Here is a 21,120-nt window from a genome sequence, read left to right as displayed (position 1 = left end):
TTGATAATGGGATTAGAATTAAGTATTATTGTGATTGGCTTGCTATTCTTCATCTTAAGTGGTGCGAGGGTAGCCATGGCTGACGGTGTTTACAATGTGAAGGATTATGGAGCAGCAGGAGATGGCAAAACCGATAACACAAAGGTAGCTTTTCATGTTTAGTATAGGTTTTCACTACAACCAATAGTTTTTGTCGTAGTTCCTATGAATTTAAAAATCTTCATGAACTTGAATTACATAAAGTTTTAGCGGGACAGAGGAGAAACATAAGAAACTTCTTGTATTTTCATCATGACATCTCCGTACTTACGGTTGTAACAATTATGGACATGGTAGGCTTTTGAAACGGCATGGAGTGCGGCATGCGCGGCACAAGGGAAGGCAACGATAGTGATCCCAGAGGGAGCATACCTGCTCGGTCCAACAATCTTCAAAGGGCCATGCAAAGGCATAATGGTGATGCAAGTGAAAGGGCAGCTACTGGCATCCACCCATCTCGAAGCTTACAATCAATATTGGCTCCATTTCCAGTACATTAATGGATTGGTTATCTCAGGTGGTGGAAGATTCAACGGACAAGGAGCTTCTGCATGGCCTTACAACCAATGCAAAAAGACAAATGATTGCAAACCCTTACCCATGGTATGGTAGCCATGTCTTCCTTGCTCTAACCATGCAGATATTAACACTACTTCGTTCTTACTTTGAATTGCACTGACAATCGTTACAATGCTACCGTATAGAACTTGGTGTTCAGTTTCGTCACGAACGCAACCATCAAAAGCATTTCTTCTATCGACAGCAAGTTCTTCCACATTCATGTCTTTGAATCAAGAAACATTATCTTTGATTCCATCAAGATCAGTGCTCCTCAAGATAGCCCCAACACCGATGGCATTCACATCGCCGACTCGACCAATATCCAGGTTGCCAATTCGGTCATCGGCACCGGTGATGACTGCATCTCCATCGGCCCGGGCTGCACCAATTTGACCATCTTTAAGGTGTTATGCGGCCCAGGCCATGGCATCAGCGTCGGTAGTCTCGGCAAAAATGCTGGTGAGAAAGATGTAATCGGGCTGAACGTGAGTAACTGCAATCTTACCGGTACAACAAATGGATTGAGGATCAAGACATTTCAATCTTCTCCATCTAGGTTGAAGGCCACTGATTTCGTCTTTGAACACATCATCATGAATAATGTCTATAACCCCATCATCATAAATCAGAATTATTGCCCATCTGCTAACTGTCCCAAAAAGGTATGCCTCATTGCTTCTACTACAGCTAAATATATCATCATAGTCTTGAAATTTGAGCATCCTTCCTCTCTCCATGTAGGATCCTTCTCTAGTTAAGATCAAGAATATCAAGTACAGAAATATCGTGGGGACCTTTCTCTCGCCAGTAGCTTATAATCTAGTGTGCAGCGAGGTTGCTCCATGTGAGGGCGTGGAGCTCAGTGACATCAGCTTGAAGTACAATGGCAACGAAAAGCAACCCAAAAATGCTTCTATTTGTGTTCATGTCTATGGTAGCTCCAATGGCAATGTGAAACCTGACCCGTGCATCTGATTTCGCATTATGGGGTTGTGAGGCAAAAGTGATGAACTGTTCCACACAAGAGTTCCTATCCCTACTTTTTTCTGCTTTCTCTTTGTTACATTGAGTATATGCCTTGTATCAGAAACAAAAAAAGAAATAAAGAAATTGTCCACATGCAAAATGACATCCCATGTTTATAACATGGATATCTCATGTTAGTTTCATATTTTTCTGAAAAATATACATTAAATTTTAGTGACATTGTAATTACAAAGTATAGTCATTAATATTACCGAGTTGTTATTCGATTAAGCCCTAGGTCACTAGTTGAAACGTTGTGTCAACAAGTCAGACTTCATGTTTAATTATGAAAATACTTTAAAACATGTAAATAATTTAAAATTTATTTAAAAAATCTAAAATATCACAATTAATAAAAAATAAAAAAAACTTTAACAAATAGAAACAAAACTTCAATCACATAAATTTTGATAAAAATAATCTTGTCAACTTATACTATAAACATAAACCTTTATGCGCATTTAGTAACACATGATAATATATAAAATATTTTAAATTAAATTTAAAATTCCAATGATTGAGCATAAATATCGACATAGATATAACTTACCTACATGACGGTAGTTGGAATAATACTTCAATAAGAAGGATACAATAATAAGAAGAGACGATAACAAGAAAATTACCTTAAAAAAGAGATGACCTTACAAATATGATAATACTTAGAATAATACTTAGTATTGAAGATATATTCTATTAGAGAATCATTTTTATGTAAGAAATCAACTCAAATGTAAAAAACTCTTGATTTAGGATATTTTTTAAAATTCTGAGTCCTTTCACAAAAAAAGAATTCTATATTGTACTAAAGATTAATTAATTTTGATATTTTATCATGTTGATATAGTTACATAATTGTTGAATTACCATTATATGAAAGGAATAAAAATATGGGAAATATGACAAGAAAACTTGTCTTGATAAAGAGAATGACTGGATTAAAGAAGAACAAAAGTAAACATGAATTATTTGAAGAAGGAGATTAGATAGAGCACATAAGATTTTTGGTTAATTAATTTTGACATTCCGTATTTAATTTGATCTTACAAGATATTATGTAATTAATTTAATTATAGATTAAAAAAATGGTCTTACATTGAAGGTGACATAGGAAAAGTAAAACAATAAAAAGAGAGACAAATATAGAATATACGAAGGATATTTGGTTTTGTATTTAATTATAATTAGAATTTTAAATTTTCATATGGATTTGTGCTATCAGAAAGTTCTACGAAAAAAGGTTTGAGAACTATATTTTTTTATCGAATATTTGTAATAAAAAATAAGTATATATGATTTCGTCAGGTTGATTTATAAAAGTAACAACATATCTATTTTCAATCAATGTATATGCGTGCAATTTGTAGTTGTATATAGTATACACAATTATTTGTTAGTTTATAAAATATTTTATCATTTAAAAAATATAAAATTATATATAATTTTGTAACCATAAATAAATAATTATTCACATTTAGCGAATGAAAATATTTTAATTTTCTAGTGTTATTCGGTTTTAGTCTTTATTTTAACATTGCATTCGTTCAAATATAATAAAAAATCTATATTATTAGTTTTAATTGTTATATGATTTTGTTAGATTTAATATGATAATAAACAATCGTTCCAACTTTATGTTCTCTGGAATGTGAGCTTCTAAGATAACGTATAAAACATATCAAATTAGACATCGATTCAATCCACTATTCCATTTGTCCCTAATGGTTTAAATTTTAACCTAACGGACATTTCATCCATGTCTACCGGTTGTTGCTATTTATCTAAATTCAATCAAACCCATAACCTCATTAGCTAAATTCTCTTTTTTTATACTTTAAATGTATTCAAATTAAATTTAATCATCTGATCTCTAAATGTATATCATACAAAAATTCGAAACACAAACCAAAAACTTAATAAGTAGATTGTGGTGCTCTTCTCTTAATTCATCATTTCATATACATAAATATTTCGAACACACTGACATCATACATAGTTCATTTTCAATTTGCATATAGCATAAAAATTAAAGTCTTCGGTTATTCAGCACCCCAACATCGCTCGCAAAGTTCACAAATCGTGGAGTTAACACCTTCCAATGGAAGAGGTTGTTTCCAAATGAATATAGGCCACGAATAGAATTCCGAAATGGCAAACCAGTAATCATACGTATCCTTCTCAACCACAAACATATATAAATAGCAAGTGATTGTTACCTTGGTTGTCAAAAATTGCTTAAACCATATGTACTTGTTGATTACATGGGAAGAATCCTCTTGCATGCCCTCACTATAAATGATTTCTTAATTCAAACTATTGACATGCACACACAAGCGCTGATTCAGAGAACACATCGATCGAGGAGAAGACTTTTGATAATGGGATTAGAATTAAGTATTATTGTGATTGGCTTGCTATTCTTCATCTTAAGTGGTGCGAGGGTAGCCATGGCTGACGGTGTTTACAATGTGAAGGATTATGGAGCAGCAGGAGATGGCAAAACCGATAACACAAAGGTAGCTTTTCATGTTTAGTATAGGTTTTCACTACAACCAATAGTTTTTGTCGTAGTTCCTATGAATTTAAAAATCTTCATGAACTTGAATTACATAAAGTTTTAGCGGGACAGAGGAGAAACATAAGAAACTTCTTGTATTTTCATCATGACATCTCCGTACTTACGGTTGTAACAATTATGGACATGGTAGGCTTTTGAAACGGCATGGAGTGCGGCATGCGCGGCACAAGGGAAGGCAACGATAGTGATCCCAGAGGGAGCATACCTGCTCGGTCCAACAATCTTCAAAGGGCCATGCAAAGGCATAATGGTGATGCAAGTGAAAGGGCAGCTACTGGCATCCACCCATCTCGAAGCTTACAATCAATATTGGCTCCATTTCCAGTACATTAATGGATTGGTTATCTCAGGTGGTGGAAGATTCAACGGACAAGGAGCTTCTGCATGGCCTTACAACCAATGCAAAAAGACAAATGATTGCAAACCCTTACCCATGGTATGGTAGCCATGTCTTCCTTGCTCTAACCATGCAGATATTAACACTACTTCGTTCTTACTTTGAATTGCACTGACAATCGTTACAATGCTACCGTATAGAACTTGGTGTTCAGTTTCGTCACGAACGCAACCATCAAAAGCATTTCTTCTATCGACAGCAAGTTCTTCCACATTCATGTCTTTGAATCAAGAAACATTATCTTTGATTCCATCAAGATCAGTGCTCCTCAAGATAGCCCCAACACCGATGGCATTCACATCGCCGACTCGACCAATATCCAGGTTGCCAATTCGGTCATCGGCACCGGTGATGACTGCATCTCCATCGGCCCGGGCTGCACCAATTTGACCATCTTTAAGGTGTTATGCGGCCCAGGCCATGGCATCAGCGTCGGTAGTCTCGGCAAAAATGCTGGTGAGAAAGATGTAATCGGGCTGAACGTGAGTAACTGCAATCTTACCGGTACAACAAATGGATTGAGGATCAAGACATTTCAATCTTCTCCATCTAGGTTGAAGGCCACTGATTTCGTCTTTGAACACATCATCATGAATAATGTCTATAACCCCATCATCATAAATCAGAATTATTGCCCATCTGCTAACTGTCCCAAAAAGGTATGCCTCATTGCTTCTACTACAGCTAAATATATCATCATAGTCTTGAAATTTGAGCATCCTTCCTCTCTCCATGTAGGATCCTTCTCTAGTTAAGATCAAGAATATCAAGTACAGAAATATCGTGGGGACCTTTCTCTCGCCAGTAGCTTATAATCTAGTGTGCAGCGAGGTTGCTCCATGTGAGGGCGTGGAGCTCAGTGACATCAGCTTGAAGTACAATGGCAACGAAAAGCAACCCAAAAATGCTTCTATTTGTGTTCATGTCTATGGTAGCTCCAATGGCAATGTGAAACCTGACCCGTGCATCTGATTTCGCATTATGGGGTTGTGAGGCAAAAGTGATGAACTGTTCCACACAAGAGTTCCTATCCCTACTTTTTTCTGCTTTCTCTTTGTTACATTGAGTATATGCCTTGTATCAGAAACAAAAAAAGAAATAAAGAAATTGTCCACATGCAAAATGACATCCCATGTTTATAACATGGATATCTCATGTTAGTTTCATATTTTTCTGAAAAATATACATTAAATTTTAGTGACATTGTAATTACAAAGTATAGTCATTAATATTACCGAGTTGTTATTCGATTAAGCCCTAGGTCACTAGTTGAAACGTTGTGTCAACAAGTCAGACTTCATGTTTAATTATGAAAATACTTTAAAACATGTAAATAATTTAAAATTTATTTAAAAAATCTAAAATATCACAATTAATAAAAAATAAAAAAAACTTTAACAAATAGAAACAAAACTTCAATCACATAAATTTTGATAAAAATAATCTTGTCAACTTATACTATAAACATAAACCTTTATGCGCATTTAGTAACACATGATAATATATAAAATATTTTAAATTAAATTTAAAATTCCAATGATTGAGCATAAATATCGACATAGATATAACTTACCTACATGACGGTAGTTGGAATAATACTTCAATAAGAAGGATACAATAATAAGAAGAGACGATAACAAGAAAATTACCTTAAAAAAGAGATGACCTTACAAATATGATAATACTTAGAATAATACTTAGTATTGAAGATATATTCTATTAGAGAATCATTTTTATGTAAGAAATCAACTCAAATGTAAAAAACTCTTGATTTAGGATATTTTTTAAAATTCTGAGTCCTTTCACAAAAAAAGAATTCTATATTGTACTAAAGATTAATTAATTTTGATATTTTATCATGTTGATATAGTTACATAATTGTTGAATTACCATTATATGAAAGGAATAAAAATATGGGAAATATGACAAGAAAACTTGTCTTGATAAAGAGAATGACTGGATTAAAGAAAAACAAAAGTAAACATGAATTATTTGAAGAAGGAGATTAGATAGAGCACATAAGATTTTTGGTTAATTAATTTTGACATTCCGTATTTAATTTGATCTTACATGATATTATGTAATTAATTTAATTATAGATTAAAAAAATGGTCTTACATTGAAGGTGACATAGGAAAAGTAAAACAATAAAAAGAGAGACAAATATAGAATATACGAAGGATATTTGGTTTTGTATTTAATTATAATTAGAATTTTAAATTTTCATATGGATTTGTGCTATCAGAAAGTTCTACGAAAAAAGGTTTGAGAACTATATTTTTTTATCGAATATTTGTAATAAAAAATAAGTATATATGATTTCGTCAGGTTGATTTATAAAAGTAACAACATATCTATTTTCAATCAATGTATATGCGTGCAATTTGTAGTTGTATATAGTATACACAATTATTTGTTAGTTTATAAAATATTTTATCATTTAAAAAATATAAAATTATATATAATTTTGTAACCATAAATAAATAATTATTCACATTTAGCGAATGAAAATATTTTAATTTTCTAGTGTTATTCGGTTTTAGTCTTTATTTTAACATTGCATTCGTTCAAATATAATAAAAAATCTATATTATTAGTTTTAATTGTTATATGATTTTGTTAGATTTAATATGATAATAAACAATCGTTCCAACTTTATGTTCTCTGGAATGTGAGCTTCTAAGATAACGTATAAAACATATCAAATTAGACATCGATTCAATCCACTATTCCATTTGTCCCTAATGGTTTAAATTTTAACCTAACGGACATTTCATCCATGTCTACCGGTTGTTGCTATTTATCTAAATTCAATCAAACCCATAACCTCATTAGCTAAATTCTCTTTTTTTATACTTTAAATGTATTCAAATTAAATTTAATCATCTGATCTCTAAATGTATATCATACAAAAATTCGAAACACAAACCAAAAACTTAATAAGTAGATTGTGGTGCTCTTCTCTTAATTCATCATTTCATATACATAAATATTTCGAACACACTGACATCATACATAGTTCATTTTCAATTTGCATATAGCATAAAAATTAAAGTCTTCGGTTATTCAGCACCCCAACATCGCTCGCAAAGTTCACAAATCGTGGAGTTAACACCTTCCAATGGAAGAGGTTGTTTCCAAATGAATATAGGCCACGAATAGAATTCCGAAATGGCAAACCAGTAATCATACGTATCCTTCTCAACCACAAACATATATAAATAGCAAGTGATTGTTACCTTGGTTGTCAAAAATTGCTTAAACCATATGTACTTGTTGATTACATGGGAAGAATCCTCTTGCATGCCCTCACTATAAATGATTTCTTAATTCAAACTATTGACATGCACACACAAGCGCTGATTCAGAGAACACATCGATCGAGGAGAAGACTTTTGATAATGGGATTAGAATTAAGTATTATTGTGATTGGCTTGCTATTCTTCATCTTAAGTGGTGCGAGGGTAGCCATGGCTGACGGTGTTTACAATGTGAAGGATTATGGAGCAGCAGGAGATGGCAAAACCGATAACACAAAGGTAGCTTTTCATGTTTAGTATAGGTTTTCACTACAACCAATAGTTTTTGTCGTAGTTCCTATGAATTTAAAAATCTTCATGAACTTGAATTACATAAAGTTTTAGCGGGACAGAGGAGAAACATAAGAAACTTCTTGTATTTTCATCATGACATCTCCGTACTTACGGTTGTAACAATTATGGACATGGTAGGCTTTTGAAACGGCATGGAGTGCGGCATGCGCGGCACAAGGGAAGGCAACGATAGTGATCCCAGAGGGAGCATACCTGCTCGGTCCAACAATCTTCAAAGGGCCATGCAAAGGCATAATGGTGATGCAAGTGAAAGGGCAGCTACTGGCATCCACCCATCTCGAAGCTTACAATCAATATTGGCTCCATTTCCAGTACATTAATGGATTGGTTATCTCAGGTGGTGGAAGATTCAACGGACAAGGAGCTTCTGCATGGCCTTACAACCAATGCAAAAAGACAAATGATTGCAAACCCTTACCCATGGTATGGTAGCCATGTCTTCCTTGCTCTAACCATGCAGATATTAACACTACTTCGTTCTTACTTTGAATTGCACTGACAATCGTTACAATGCTACCGTATAGAACTTGGTGTTCAGTTTCGTCACGAACGCAACCATCAAAAGCATTTCTTCTATCGACAGCAAGTTCTTCCACATTCATGTCTTTGAATCAAGAAACATTATCTTTGATTCCATCAAGATCAGTGCTCCTCAAGATAGCCCCAACACCGATGGCATTCACATCGCCGACTCGACCAATATCCAGGTTGCCAATTCGGTCATCGGCACCGGTGATGACTGCATCTCCATCGGCCCGGGCTGCACCAATTTGACCATCTTTAAGGTGTTATGCGGCCCAGGCCATGGCATCAGCGTCGGTAGTCTCGGCAAAAATGCTGGTGAGAAAGATGTAATCGGGCTGAACGTGAGTAACTGCAATCTTACCGGTACAACAAATGGATTGAGGATCAAGACATTTCAATCTTCTCCATCTAGGTTGAAGGCCACTGATTTCGTCTTTGAACACATCATCATGAATAATGTCTATAACCCCATCATCATAAATCAGAATTATTGCCCATCTGCTAACTGTCCCAAAAAGGTATGCCTCATTGCTTCTACTACAGCTAAATATATCATCATAGTCTTGAAATTTGAGCATCCTTCCTCTCTCCATGTAGGATCCTTCTCTAGTTAAGATCAAGAATATCAAGTACAGAAATATCGTGGGGACCTTTCTCTCGCCAGTAGCTTATAATCTAGTGTGCAGCGAGGTTGCTCCATGTGAGGGCGTGGAGCTCAGTGACATCAGCTTGAAGTACAATGGCAACGAAAAGCAACCCAAAAATGCTTCTATTTGTGTTCATGTCTATGGTAGCTCCAATGGCAATGTGAAACCTGACCCGTGCATCTGATTTCGCATTATGGGGTTGTGAGGCAAAAGTGATGAACTGTTCCACACAAGAGTTCCTATCCCTACTTTTTTCTGCTTTCTCTTTGTTACATTGAGTATATGCCTTGTATCAGAAACAAAAAAAGAAATAAAGAAATTGTCCACATGCAAAATGACATCCCATGTTTATAACATGGATATCTCATGTTAGTTTCATATTTTTCTGAAAAATATACATTAAATTTTAGTGACATTGTAATTACAAAGTATAGTCATTAATATTACCGAGTTGTTATTCGATTAAGCCCTAGGTCACTAGTTGAAACGTTGTGTCAACAAGTCAGACTTCATGTTTAATTATGAAAATACTTTAAAACATGTAAATAATTTAAAATTTATTTAAAAAATCTAAAATATCACAATTAATAAAAAATAAAAAAAACTTTAACAAATAGAAACAAAACTTCAATCACATAAATTTTGATAAAAATAATCTTGTCAACTTATACTATAAACATAAACCTTTATGCGCATTTAGTAACACATGATAATATATAAAATATTTTAAATTAAATTTAAAATTCCAATGATTGAGCATAAATATCGACATAGATATAACTTACCTACATGACGGTAGTTGGAATAATACTTCAATAAGAAGGATACAATAATAAGAAGAGACGATAACAAGAAAATTACCTTAAAAAAGAGATGACCTTACAAATATGATAATACTTAGAATAATACTTAGTATTGAAGATATATTCTATTAGAGAATCATTTTTATGTAAGAAATCAACTCAAATGTAAAAAACTCTTGATTTAGGATATTTTTTAAAATTCTGAGTCCTTTCACAAAAAAAGAATTCTATATTGTACTAAAGATTAATTAATTTTGATATTTTATCATGTTGATATAGTTACATAATTGTTGAATTACCATTATATGAAAGGAATAAAAATATGGGAAATATGACAAGAAAACTTGTCTTGATAAAGAGAATGACTGGATTAAAGAAGAACAAAAGTAAACATGAATTATTTGAAGAAGGAGATTAGATAGAGCACATAAGATTTTTGGTTAATTAATTTTGACATTCCGTATTTAATTTGATCTTACAAGATATTATGTAATTAATTTAATTATAGATTAAAAAAATGGTCTTACATTGAAGGTGACATAGGAAAAGTAAAACAATAAAAAGAGAGACAAATATAGAATATACGAAGGATATTTGGTTTTGTATTTAATTATAATTAGAATTTTAAATTTTCATATGGATTTGTGCTATCAGAAAGTTCTACGAAAAAAGGTTTGAGAACTATATTTTTTTATCGAATATTTGTAATAAAAAATAAGTATATATGATTTCGTCAGGTTGATTTATAAAAGTAACAACATATCTATTTTCAATCAATGTATATGCGTGCAATTTGTAGTTGTATATAGTATACACAATTATTTGTTAGTTTATAAAATATTTTATCATTTAAAAAATATAAAATTATATATAATTTTGTAACCATAAATAAATAATTATTCACATTTAGCGAATGAAAATATTTTAATTTTCTAGTGTTATTCGGTTTTAGTCTTTATTTTAACATTGCATTCGTTCAAATATAATAAAAAATCTATATTATTAGTTTTAATTGTTATATGATTTTGTTAGATTTAATATGATAATAAACAATCGTTCCAACTTTATGTTCTCTGGAATGTGAGCTTCTAAGATAACGTATAAAACATATCAAATTAGACATCGATTCAATCCACTATTCCATTTGTCCCTAATGGTTTAAATTTTAACCTAACGGACATTTCATCCATGTCTACCGGTTGTTGCTATTTATCTAAATTCAATCAAACCCATAACCTCATTAGCTAAATTCTCTTTTTTTATACTTTAAATGTATTCAAATTAAATTTAATCATCTGATCTCTAAATGTATATCATACAAAAATTCGAAACACAAACCAAAAACTTAATAAGTAGATTGTGGTGCTCTTCTCTTAATTCATCATTTCATATACATAAATATTTCGAACACACTGACATCATACATAGTTCATTTTCAATTTGCATATAGCATAAAAATTAAAGTCTTCGGTTATTCAGCACCCCAACATCGCTCGCAAAGTTCACAAATCGTGGAGTTAACACCTTCCAATGGAAGAGGTTGTTTCCAAATGAATATAGGCCACGAATAGAATTCCGAAATGGCAAACCAGTAATCATACGTATCCTTCTCAACCACAAACATATATAAATAGCAAGTGATTGTTACCTTGGTTGTCAAAAATTGCTTAAACCATATGTACTTGTTGATTACATGGGAAGAATCCTCTTGCATGCCCTCACTATAAATGATTTCTTAATTCAAACTATTGACATGCACACACAAGCGCTGATTCAGAGAACACATCGATCGAGGAGAAGACTTTTGATAATGGGATTAGAATTAAGTATTATTGTGATTGGCTTGCTATTCTTCATCTTAAGTGGTGCGAGGGTAGCCATGGCTGACGGTGTTTACAATGTGAAGGATTATGGAGCAGCAGGAGATGGCAAAACCGATAACACAAAGGTAGCTTTTCATGTTTAGTATAGGTTTTCACTACAACCAATAGTTTTTGTCGTAGTTCCTATGAATTTAAAAATCTTCATGAACTTGAATTACATAAAGTTTTAGCGGGACAGAGGAGAAACATAAGAAACTTCTTGTATTTTCATCATGACATCTCCGTACTTACGGTTGTAACAATTATGGACATGGTAGGCTTTTGAAACGGCATGGAGTGCGGCATGCGCGGCACAAGGGAAGGCAACGATAGTGATCCCAGAGAGAGCATACCTGCTCGGTCCAACAATCTTCAAAGGGCCATGCAAAGGCATAATGGTGATGCAAGTGAAAGGGCAGCTACTGGCATCCACCCATCTCGAAGCTTACAATCAATATTGGCTCCATTTCCAGTACATTAATGGATTGGTTATCTCAGGTGGTGGAAGATTCAACGGACAAGGAGCTTCTGCATGGCCTTACAACCAATGCAAAAAGACAAATGATTGCAAACCCTTACCCATGGTATGGTAGCCATGTCTTCCTTGCTCTAACCATGCAGATATTAACACTACTTCGTTCTTACTTTGAATTGCACTGACAATCGTTACAATGCTACCGTATAGAACTTGGTGTTCAGTTTCGTCACGAACGCAACCATCAAAAGCATTTCTTCTATCGACAGCAAGTTCTTCCACATTCATGTCTTTGAATCAAGAAACATTATCTTTGATTCCATCAAGATCAGTGCTCCTCAAGATAGCCCCAACACCGATGGCATTCACATCGCCGACTCGACCAATATCCAGGTTGCCAATTCGGTCATCGGCACCGGTGATGACTGCATCTCCATCGGCCCGGGCTGCACCAATTTGACCATCTTTAAGGTGTTATGCGGCCCAGGCCATGGCATCAGCGTCGGTAGTCTCGGCAAAAATGCTGGTGAGAAAGATGTAATCGGGCTGAACGTGAGTAACTGCAATCTTACCGGTACAACAAATGGATTGAGGATCAAGACATTTCAATCTTCTCCATCTAGGTTGAAGGCCACTGATTTCGTCTTTGAACACATCATCATGAATAATGTCTATAACCCCATCATCATAAATCAGAATTATTGCCCATCTGCTAACTGTCCCAAAAAGGTATGCCTCATTGCTTCTACTACAGCTAAATATATCATCATAGTCTTGAAATTTGAGCATCCTTCCTCTCTCCATGTAGGATCCTTCTCTAGTTAAGATCAAGAATATCAAGTACAGAAATATCGTGGGGACCTTTCTCTCGCCAGTAGCTTATAATCTAGTGTGCAGCGAGGTTGCTCCATGTGAGGGCGTGGAGCTCAGTGACATCAGCTTGAAGTACAATGGCAACGAAAAGCAACCCAAAAATGCTTCTATTTGTGTTCATGTCTATGGTAGCTCCAATGGCAATGTGAAACCTGACCCGTGCATCTGATTTCGCATTATGGGGTTGTGAGGCAAAAGTGATGAACTGTTCCACACAAGAGTTCCTATCCCTACTTTTTTCTGCTTTCTCTTTGTTACATTGAGTATATGCCTTGTATCAGAAACAAAAAAAGAAATAAAGAAATTGTCCACATGCAAAATGACATCCCATGTTTATAACATGGATATCTCATGTTAGTTTCATATTTTTCTGAAAAATATACATTAAATTTTAGTGACATTGTAATTACAAAGTATAGTCATTAATATTACCGAGTTGTTATTCGATTAAGCCCTAGGTCACTAGTTGAAACGTTGTGTCAACAAGTCAGACTTCATGTTTAATTATGAAAATACTTTAAAACATGTAAATAATTTAAAATTTATTTAAAAAATCTAAAATATCACAATTAATAAAAAATAAAAAAAAACTTTAACAAATAGAAACAAAACTTCAATCACATAAATTTTGATAAAAATAATCTTGTCAACTTATACTATAAACATAAACCTTTATGCGCATTTAGTAACACATGATAATATATAAAATATTTTAAATTAAATTTAAAATTCCAATGATTGAGCATAAATATCGACATAGATATAACTTACCTACATGACGGTAGTTGGAATAATACTTCAATAAGAAGGATACAATAATAAGAAGAGACGATAACAAGAAAATTACCTTAAAAAAGAGATGACCTTACAAATATGATAATACTTAGAATAATACTTAGTATTGAAGATATATTCTATTAGAGAATCATTTTTATGTAAGAAATCAACTCAAATGTAAAAAACTCTTGATTTAGGATATTTTTTAAAATTCTGAGTCCTTTCACAAAAAAAGAATTCTATATTGTACTAAAGATTAATTAATTTTGATATTTTATCATGTTGATATAGTTACATAATTGTTGAATTACCATTATATGAAAGGAATAAAAATATGGGAAATATGACAAGAAAACTTGTCTTGATAAAGAGAATGACTGGATTAAAGAAGAACAAAAGTAAACATGAATTATTTGAAGAAGGAGATTAGATAGAGCACATAAGATTTTTGGTTAATTAATTTTGACATTCCGTATTTAATTTGATCTTACAAGATATTATGTAATTAATTTAATTATAGATTAAAAAAATGGTCTTACATTGAAGGTGACATAGGAAAAGTAAAACAATAAAAAGAGAGACAAATATAGAATATACGAAGGATATTTGGTTTTGTATTTAATTATAATTAGAATTTTAAATTTTCATATGGATTTGTGCTATCAGAAAGTTCTACGAAAAAAGGTTTGAGAACTATATTTTTTTATCGAATATTTGTAATAAAAAATAAGTATATATGATTTCGTCAGGTTGATTTATAAAAGTAACAACATATCTATTTTCAATCAATGTATATGCGTGCAATTTGTAGTTGTATATAGTATACACAATTATTTGTTAGTTTATAAAATATTTTATCATTTAAAAAATATAAAATTATATATAATTTTGTAACCATAAATAAATAATTATTCACATTTAGCGAATGAAAATATTTTAATTTTCTAGTGTTATTCGGTTTTAGTCTTTATTTTAACATTGCATTCGTTCAAATATAATAAAAAATCTATATTATTAGTTTTAATTGTTATATGATTTTGTTAGATTTAATATGATAATAAACAATCGTTCCAACTTTATGTTCTCTGGAATGTGAGCTTCTAAGATAACGTATAAAACATATCAAATTAGACATCGATTCAATCCACTATTCCATTTGTCCCTAATGGTTTAAATTTTAACCTAACGGACATTTCATCCATGTCTACCGGTTGTTGCTATTTATCTAAATTCAATCAAACCCATAACCTCATTAGCTAAATTCTCTTTTTTTATACTTTAAATGTATTCAAATTAAATTTAATCATCTGATCTCTAAATGTATATCATACAAAAATTCGAAACACAAACCAAAAACTTAATAAGTAGATTGTGGTGCTCTTCTCTTAATTCATCATTTCATATACATAAATATTTCGAACACACTGACATCATACATAGTTCATTTTCAATTTGCATATAGCATAAAAATTAAAGTCTTCGGTTATTCAGCACCCCAACATCGCTCGCAAAGTTCACAAATCGTGGAGTTAACACCTTCCAATGGAAGAGGTTGTTTCCAAATGAATATAGGCCACGAATAGAATTCCGAAATGGCAAACCAGTAATCATACGTATCCTTCTCAACCACAAACATATATAAATAGCAAGTGATTGTTACCTTGGTTGTCAAAAATTGCTTAAACCATATGTACTTGTTGATTACATGGGAAGAATCCTCTTGCATGCCCTCACTATAAATGATTTCTTAATTCAAACTATTGACATGCACACACAAGCGCTGATTCAGAGAACACATCGATCGAGGAGAAGACTTTTGATAATGGGATTAGAATTAAGTATTATTGTGATTGGCTTGCTATTCTTCATCTTAAGTGGTGCGAGGGTAGCCATGGCTGACGGTGTTTACAATGTGAAGGATTATGGAGCAGCAGGAGATGGCAAAACCGATAACACAAAGGTAGCTTTTCATGTTTAGTATAGGTTTTCACTACAACCAATAGTTTTTGTCGTAGTTCCTATGAATTTAAAAATCTTCATGAACTTGAATTACATAAAGTTTTAGCGGGACAGAGGAGAAACATAAGAAACTTCTTGTATTTTCATCATGACATCTCCGTACTTACGGTTGTAACAATTATGGACATGGTAGGCTTTTGAAACGGCATGGAGTGCGGCATGCGCGGCACAAGGGAAGGCAACGATAGTGATCCCAGAGGGAGCATACCTGCTCGGTCCAACAATCTTCAAAGGGCCATGCAAAGGCATAATGGTGATGCAAGTGAAAGGGCAGCTACTGGCATCCACCCATCTCGAAGCTTACAATCAATATTGGCTCCATTTCCAGTACATTAATGGATTGGTTATCTCAGGTGGTGGAAGATTCAACGGACAAGGAGCTTCTGCATGGCCTTACAACCAATGCAAAAAGACAAATGATTGCAAACCCTTACCCATGGTATGGTAGCCATGTCTTCCTTGCTCTAACCATGCAGATATTAACACTACTTCGTTCTTACTTTGAATTGCACTGACAATCGTTACAATGCTACCGTATAGAACTTGGTGTTCAGTTTCGTCACGAACGCAACCATCAAAAGCATTTCTTCTATCGACAGCAAGTTCTTCCACATTCATGTCTTTGAATCAAGAAACATTATCTTTGATTCCATCAAGATCAGTGCTCCTCAAGATAGCCCCAACACCGATGGCATTCACATCGCCGACTCGACCAATATCCAGGTTGCCAATTCGGTCATCGGCACCGGTGATGACTGCATCTCCATCGGCCCGGGCTGCACCAATTTGACCATCTTTAAGGTGTTATGCGGCCCAGGCCATGGCATCAGCGTCGGTAGTCTCGGCAAAAATGCTGGTGAGAAAGATGTAATCGGGCTGAACGTGAGTAACTGCAATCTTACCGGTACAACAAATGGATTGAGGATCAAGACATTTCAATCTTCTCCATCTAGGTTGAAGGCCACTGATTTCGTCTTTGAACACATCATCATGAATAATGTCTATAACCCCATCATCATAAATCAGAATTATTGCCCATCTGCTAACTGTCCCAAAAAGGTATGCCTCATTGCTTCTACTACAGCTAAATATATCATCATAGTCTTGAAATTTGAGCATCCTTCCTCTCTCCATGTAGGATCCTTCTCTAGTTAAGATCAAGAATATCAAGTACAGAAATATCGTGGGGACCTTTCTCTCGCCAGTAGCTTATAATCTAGTGTGCAGCGAGGTTGCTCCATGTGAGGGCGTGGAGCTCAGTGACATCAGCTTGAAGTACAACGGCAACGAAAAGCAACCCAAAAATGCTTCTATTTGTGTTCATGTCTTTGGTAGCTCCAATGGCAATGTGAAACCTGACCCGTGCATCTGATTTCGCATTATGGGGTTGTGAGGCAAAAGTGATGAACTGTTCCACACAAGAGTTCCTATCCCTACTTTTTTCTGCTTTCTCTTTGTTACATTGAGTATATGCCTTGTATCAGAAACAAAAAAAGAAATAAAGAAATTGTCCACATGCAAAATGACATCCCATGTTTATAACATGGATATCTCATGTTAGTTGTATATTTTTCTGAAAAATATACATTAAATTTTAGTGACATTGTAATTACAAAGTATAGTCATTAATATTACCGAGTTGTTATTCGATTAAGCCCTAGGTCACTAGTTGAAACGTTGTGTCAACAAGTCAGACTTCATGTTTAATTATGAAAATACTTTAAAACATGTAAATAATTTAAAATTTATTTAAAAAATCTAAAATATCACAATTAATAAAAAATAAAAAAAACTTTAACAAATAGAAACAAAACTTCAATCACATAAATTTTGATAAAAATAATCTTGTCAACTTATACTATAAACATAAACCTTTATGCGCATTTAGTAACACATGATAATATATAAAATATTTTAAATTAAATTTAAAATTCCAATGATCGAGCATGAATATCGACATAGATACAACTTATCATTTTTTTCGAATGAGAATTATATTTTTTTCGAATATTTATAATAAAAAATAAGTATATATGATTTCCATGAAGCTATATGTGTGCAATTTGTAGCCGTATAATATTTCAAGCAGAACACAAACGACGGTGATCTAAATGACAACAGCATGGTAGCCAATAGCCAAACTAGTAGTTAACGAAGAATCTACTTGCAACAAACACGCTCCCCCACTCAGTCCTCACTCTTCTTGCTCGGGACCTCGTTGCTTGCTTTCTCGTCTGCAGGCTTTCCCTCCGAGTCCTCTTTTCCCTCGTCAAAGGCCTTCTCTGGTTTTTTAGTTGGTGTCTCGTCTGAGACAGTGGATTCGGTAGTCCCCTCTATAGGCATCGCCACATCAGGAGCTTTTGCTTATTCAGGCAGCTCAACTGTCTTTAACCATTTCTTCTTCGACAATTGTCTCGTTAGTCGACAGTACTAGCCTGGGTGTTATCTCCACTTTGGCTACGAATTCTTGAACCGTTATCTCATCATTTGTGACATGGATCGCTTCCTCTTTCTTTGGCTCTTCGTCGACGTCCACAGCATGATCGTCGAGGCATTTCTATGACAATGCAATTGTCGCTGACTGAACCTGAATGCCAGAATCGACCCAAATTAATGGTGTTAATTACCAACTAGTTACAAGAACAACCATGTAGTACCAAAAATACTATTAAAGGTGTTAGAATTAAATATGTTCAAGTGTCATAAAGAGATTAATTTCATCAAGAAAGTTACATTGTATCAAGAGGAAGATTTATTACATTAAAAAAAATAAATTAAATATTTATGAAAAAACAAATCAAATTGGTTTTTGGTTCTTGAAAGAGTTTCTTAAAAAATAATGATTCATTTTGAATACAATTAATGTGATGTATCTTTAGGAATTATATAAACCTCCTATGTTGGATCATGAAACCGATAAAGTTTCTGAAATTGTAAAGAGTTTTTTTGAGAGAAATATAGAAGATTGAAGCTTATCTTACTCTTCTTCTATTTGATATCTCTATCTCTTCTTCCTATAAAATTCAACATTTGGTATCAGAGCATAGGTTAAGCTATAGCCTCTTCCCTAAGTATCATCCAAATTTAAATTCTAAGATTGACAAAAAAAAAATTATGATACATGATGCATCTAAATGAAGGTTCTTCTAGGCTCCCAAGATGTATGAGAGTTTGTAGAAGATGAATATATTGAACCAAGTCCAACAAAAGAATGAGCAATAAATACAGAAGCAAGAAAGCAACTCAAAGATAGAAGGAAGAAAGAGAAAAACGCTTTGTTTATAATCTACCAAGGACTTGATGATACAATGTTCGAGATCATTGCTCCAGTAAATACTTCAAAGGAGGCTTGGGAAATTCTTTAAAAAGCATTTAGTGGTATTGATAAGGTAAAGAAACTTTATCTACAAGTTTTACGAGCTGAATTTGAAAAATTACAACAAGGTACTTTTGAAATTATTTTTTATTACTTCTCAAAAATCATTTCTATTGTTCATCATATGAGATGAAATGGTGAACAAATAAGTGATCAAAGAGTAATTGAAAAAATATTGAGATCTCTAGATCTAAAATTTGATTTTATTGCTATTGCGATTGAATAATCTAAAGATTTAGAAAAAATATCTTTAGAAGAACTTATGAGTTCTTTTCAAGTTCATGAACAAATGGTTATAAATCGATCTAGTGCACTCAGATATTTGTAGCCCTATCAATCTAGTATCACTTGGAGTAAACAAATATTTTCTTACCTTTATTATCATAGTGGCAAAACTTAGGTTTACATGTTAAAAGAAAAGAAATTTTTTTTAAGAAAACTAAAAATTTTTAAGGATTTTGTTGAAAGACAAAGTTGTTGTAAGATTAAATGTTTAAGAATAGATAAGGGTGGTAGATATATATATCAAATGAATTTGAAAGTTTTTTTAGAAATAATGAAATTCTACATCAATTTACTATGCCATACACACCTCAATAAAATGGTGTCTAAAAAAAAAATAGAACTATCCTTAATATAGTCTGATGCATGTTAAAGGAAAGAAAATTTCCTAAAAATTTTTGGAGAGATATTGCTTGTGTAGTTTATTTGCTTAACAGGTTTCCAACAAAGCGAATTGGTAATGTTACACTAGAAGAAGCATGGAGCTTACAAAAACTAAGAATTGATCATTTGAGAAATTTTGAAAGTATCACATTTACCAATATACCAAAAGAAAATAGAACAAAATTAGAGAATAAAAGTCAGAAATGCATTTTGCTAGGTTATCCAGATAATTCCAATTGTTACAAACTCTATAATCCTATCACAAATAAGGTTGTGATGTCAAGAGATGTTGAGTTTGATGAACAACAGATTTGGAACTGAAAAAATGATAAGTAACATAAGAAAGCTATAGCCTTAAAAGATGATAATATAATACAAACAAGTATTGAAATAGCTTTACCGGAATCATCACCCAAATCAACTAGGTCACATGATTCAAGAAGTCCAATTATAAGAAGAACAATATCAATTCAGGAGCTATATGATGTGACTCAAAGATTGATACTAATAATGATGAACTTTCTTTATTATATATTTTTTACGGGATTTGATCAATTAACCTTTGAAGAAGCTTGTAGAGAAGAAAAATGACGATAGGCTATGAATGAAGAGATTCATGTCACTAACAAAAATAATACATGGGAGCTTACTATACTTCCAGTAGATCACCAAGCTATAGTGTTAAGTGGATCTTCAAAGCAAAAAGAAATGCAAAAGGAGAGATGGAGAAATACAATGCCTGATTGGTTGCAAAGGGATACAAACAACGATATGGAATTAACTATGAAGAAGTATTTACACTAATTGCTCAATTAGAGATAGTAAAATTACTTATCTCTCTAGTAGCTCAAATGAAATGAAAAATTTTATAAATAGATATTT

General features: G+C 33.1%; 5 protein-coding genes across 5 annotated transcripts; all 5 read left to right on the top strand.

Annotated features, from left to right (window-relative positions):
- Window positions 1-350: 350 nt before the first annotated feature.
- Window positions 351-1,575, top strand: LOC135596145 (polygalacturonase-like). Its single transcript, XM_065088260.1, has 4 exons — window positions 351-473; window positions 557-642; window positions 758-1,262; window positions 1,342-1,575. Exons 1-4 carry the CDS (start codon window positions 351-353, stop codon window positions 1,573-1,575), a joined length of 948 nt encoding a protein of 315 aa, XP_064944332.1.
- A 2,773-nt stretch (window positions 1,576-4,348) lies between these two features.
- LOC135595762 (polygalacturonase-like) lies at window positions 4,349-5,573 on the top strand. Its single transcript, XM_065087401.1, has 4 exons — window positions 4,349-4,471; window positions 4,555-4,640; window positions 4,756-5,260; window positions 5,340-5,573. Exons 1-4 carry the CDS (start codon window positions 4,349-4,351, stop codon window positions 5,571-5,573), a joined length of 948 nt encoding a protein of 315 aa, XP_064943473.1.
- Window positions 5,574-8,346: 2,773 nt separating this feature from the next.
- Window positions 8,347-9,571, top strand: LOC135595381 (polygalacturonase-like). The gene is made up of 4 exons (XM_065086541.1): window positions 8,347-8,469; window positions 8,553-8,638; window positions 8,754-9,258; window positions 9,338-9,571. The coding sequence occupies exons 1-4, from the start codon at window positions 8,347-8,349 to the stop codon at window positions 9,569-9,571; spliced, it is 948 nt and encodes a 315-aa protein (XP_064942613.1).
- Window positions 9,572-12,344: 2,773 nt separating this feature from the next.
- LOC135594900 (polygalacturonase-like) lies at window positions 12,345-13,569 on the top strand. The gene is made up of 4 exons (XM_065085636.1): window positions 12,345-12,467; window positions 12,551-12,636; window positions 12,752-13,256; window positions 13,336-13,569. Exons 1-4 carry the CDS (start codon window positions 12,345-12,347, stop codon window positions 13,567-13,569), a joined length of 948 nt encoding a protein of 315 aa, XP_064941708.1.
- Window positions 13,570-16,343: 2,774 nt separating this feature from the next.
- On the top strand, window positions 16,344-17,568 carry LOC135594367 (polygalacturonase-like). The gene is made up of 4 exons (XM_065084921.1): window positions 16,344-16,466; window positions 16,550-16,635; window positions 16,751-17,255; window positions 17,335-17,568. The coding sequence occupies exons 1-4, from the start codon at window positions 16,344-16,346 to the stop codon at window positions 17,566-17,568; spliced, it is 948 nt and encodes a 315-aa protein (XP_064940993.1).
- The last annotated feature ends 3,552 nt before the right edge of the window (window positions 17,569-21,120 follow it).

Source organism: Musa acuminata, chromosome BXJ1-1, assembly GCF_036884655.1.
Source record: "Musa acuminata AAA Group cultivar baxijiao chromosome BXJ1-1, Cavendish_Baxijiao_AAA, whole genome shotgun sequence".
NCBI lineage: Eukaryota > Viridiplantae > Streptophyta > Magnoliopsida > Zingiberales > Musaceae > Musa > Musa acuminata.
The sequence above is the reverse complement of the archived record's forward strand: the minus strand, read 5'-3'. Positions and strand labels throughout refer to the sequence as shown.

What these genes read in the sequence shown, in the direction of transcription:
- LOC135596145 (XM_065088260.1), top strand. Translation starts at nt 351, where the DNA reads ATGGAGTGCGGCATGCGCGGCACAAGGGAAGGCAACGATAGTGATCCC. An exon ending in ATGGTGATGCAAGTGAAAGG is followed by an intron (nt 474 to 556) that starts GCAGCTACTGGC and finishes TGGTTATCTCAG; the next exon opens with GTGGTGGAAGATTCAACGGA. An exon ending in ATTGCAAACCCTTACCCATG is followed by an intron (nt 643 to 757) that starts GTATGGTAGCCA and finishes CTTGGTGTTCAG; the next exon opens with TTTCGTCACGAACGCAACCA.
- LOC135595762 (XM_065087401.1), top strand. Translation starts at nt 4,349, where the DNA reads ATGGAGTGCGGCATGCGCGGCACAAGGGAAGGCAACGATAGTGATCCC. An exon ending in ATTGCAAACCCTTACCCATG is followed by an intron (nt 4,641 to 4,755) that starts GTATGGTAGCCA and finishes CTTGGTGTTCAG; the next exon opens with TTTCGTCACGAACGCAACCA. An exon ending in CTGCTAACTGTCCCAAAAAG is followed by an intron (nt 5,261 to 5,339) that starts GTATGCCTCATT and finishes CTCTCCATGTAG; the next exon opens with GATCCTTCTCTAGTTAAGAT.
- LOC135595381 (XM_065086541.1), top strand. Translation starts at nt 8,347, where the DNA reads ATGGAGTGCGGCATGCGCGGCACAAGGGAAGGCAACGATAGTGATCCC. An exon ending in ATGGTGATGCAAGTGAAAGG is followed by an intron (nt 8,470 to 8,552) that starts GCAGCTACTGGC and finishes TGGTTATCTCAG; the next exon opens with GTGGTGGAAGATTCAACGGA. An exon ending in ATTGCAAACCCTTACCCATG is followed by an intron (nt 8,639 to 8,753) that starts GTATGGTAGCCA and finishes CTTGGTGTTCAG; the next exon opens with TTTCGTCACGAACGCAACCA.
- LOC135594900 (XM_065085636.1), top strand. Translation starts at nt 12,345, where the DNA reads ATGGAGTGCGGCATGCGCGGCACAAGGGAAGGCAACGATAGTGATCCC. An exon ending in ATGGTGATGCAAGTGAAAGG is followed by an intron (nt 12,468 to 12,550) that starts GCAGCTACTGGC and finishes TGGTTATCTCAG; the next exon opens with GTGGTGGAAGATTCAACGGA. An exon ending in ATTGCAAACCCTTACCCATG is followed by an intron (nt 12,637 to 12,751) that starts GTATGGTAGCCA and finishes CTTGGTGTTCAG; the next exon opens with TTTCGTCACGAACGCAACCA.
- LOC135594367 (XM_065084921.1), top strand. Translation starts at nt 16,344, where the DNA reads ATGGAGTGCGGCATGCGCGGCACAAGGGAAGGCAACGATAGTGATCCC. An exon ending in ATGGTGATGCAAGTGAAAGG is followed by an intron (nt 16,467 to 16,549) that starts GCAGCTACTGGC and finishes TGGTTATCTCAG; the next exon opens with GTGGTGGAAGATTCAACGGA. An exon ending in CTGCTAACTGTCCCAAAAAG is followed by an intron (nt 17,256 to 17,334) that starts GTATGCCTCATT and finishes CTCTCCATGTAG; the next exon opens with GATCCTTCTCTAGTTAAGAT.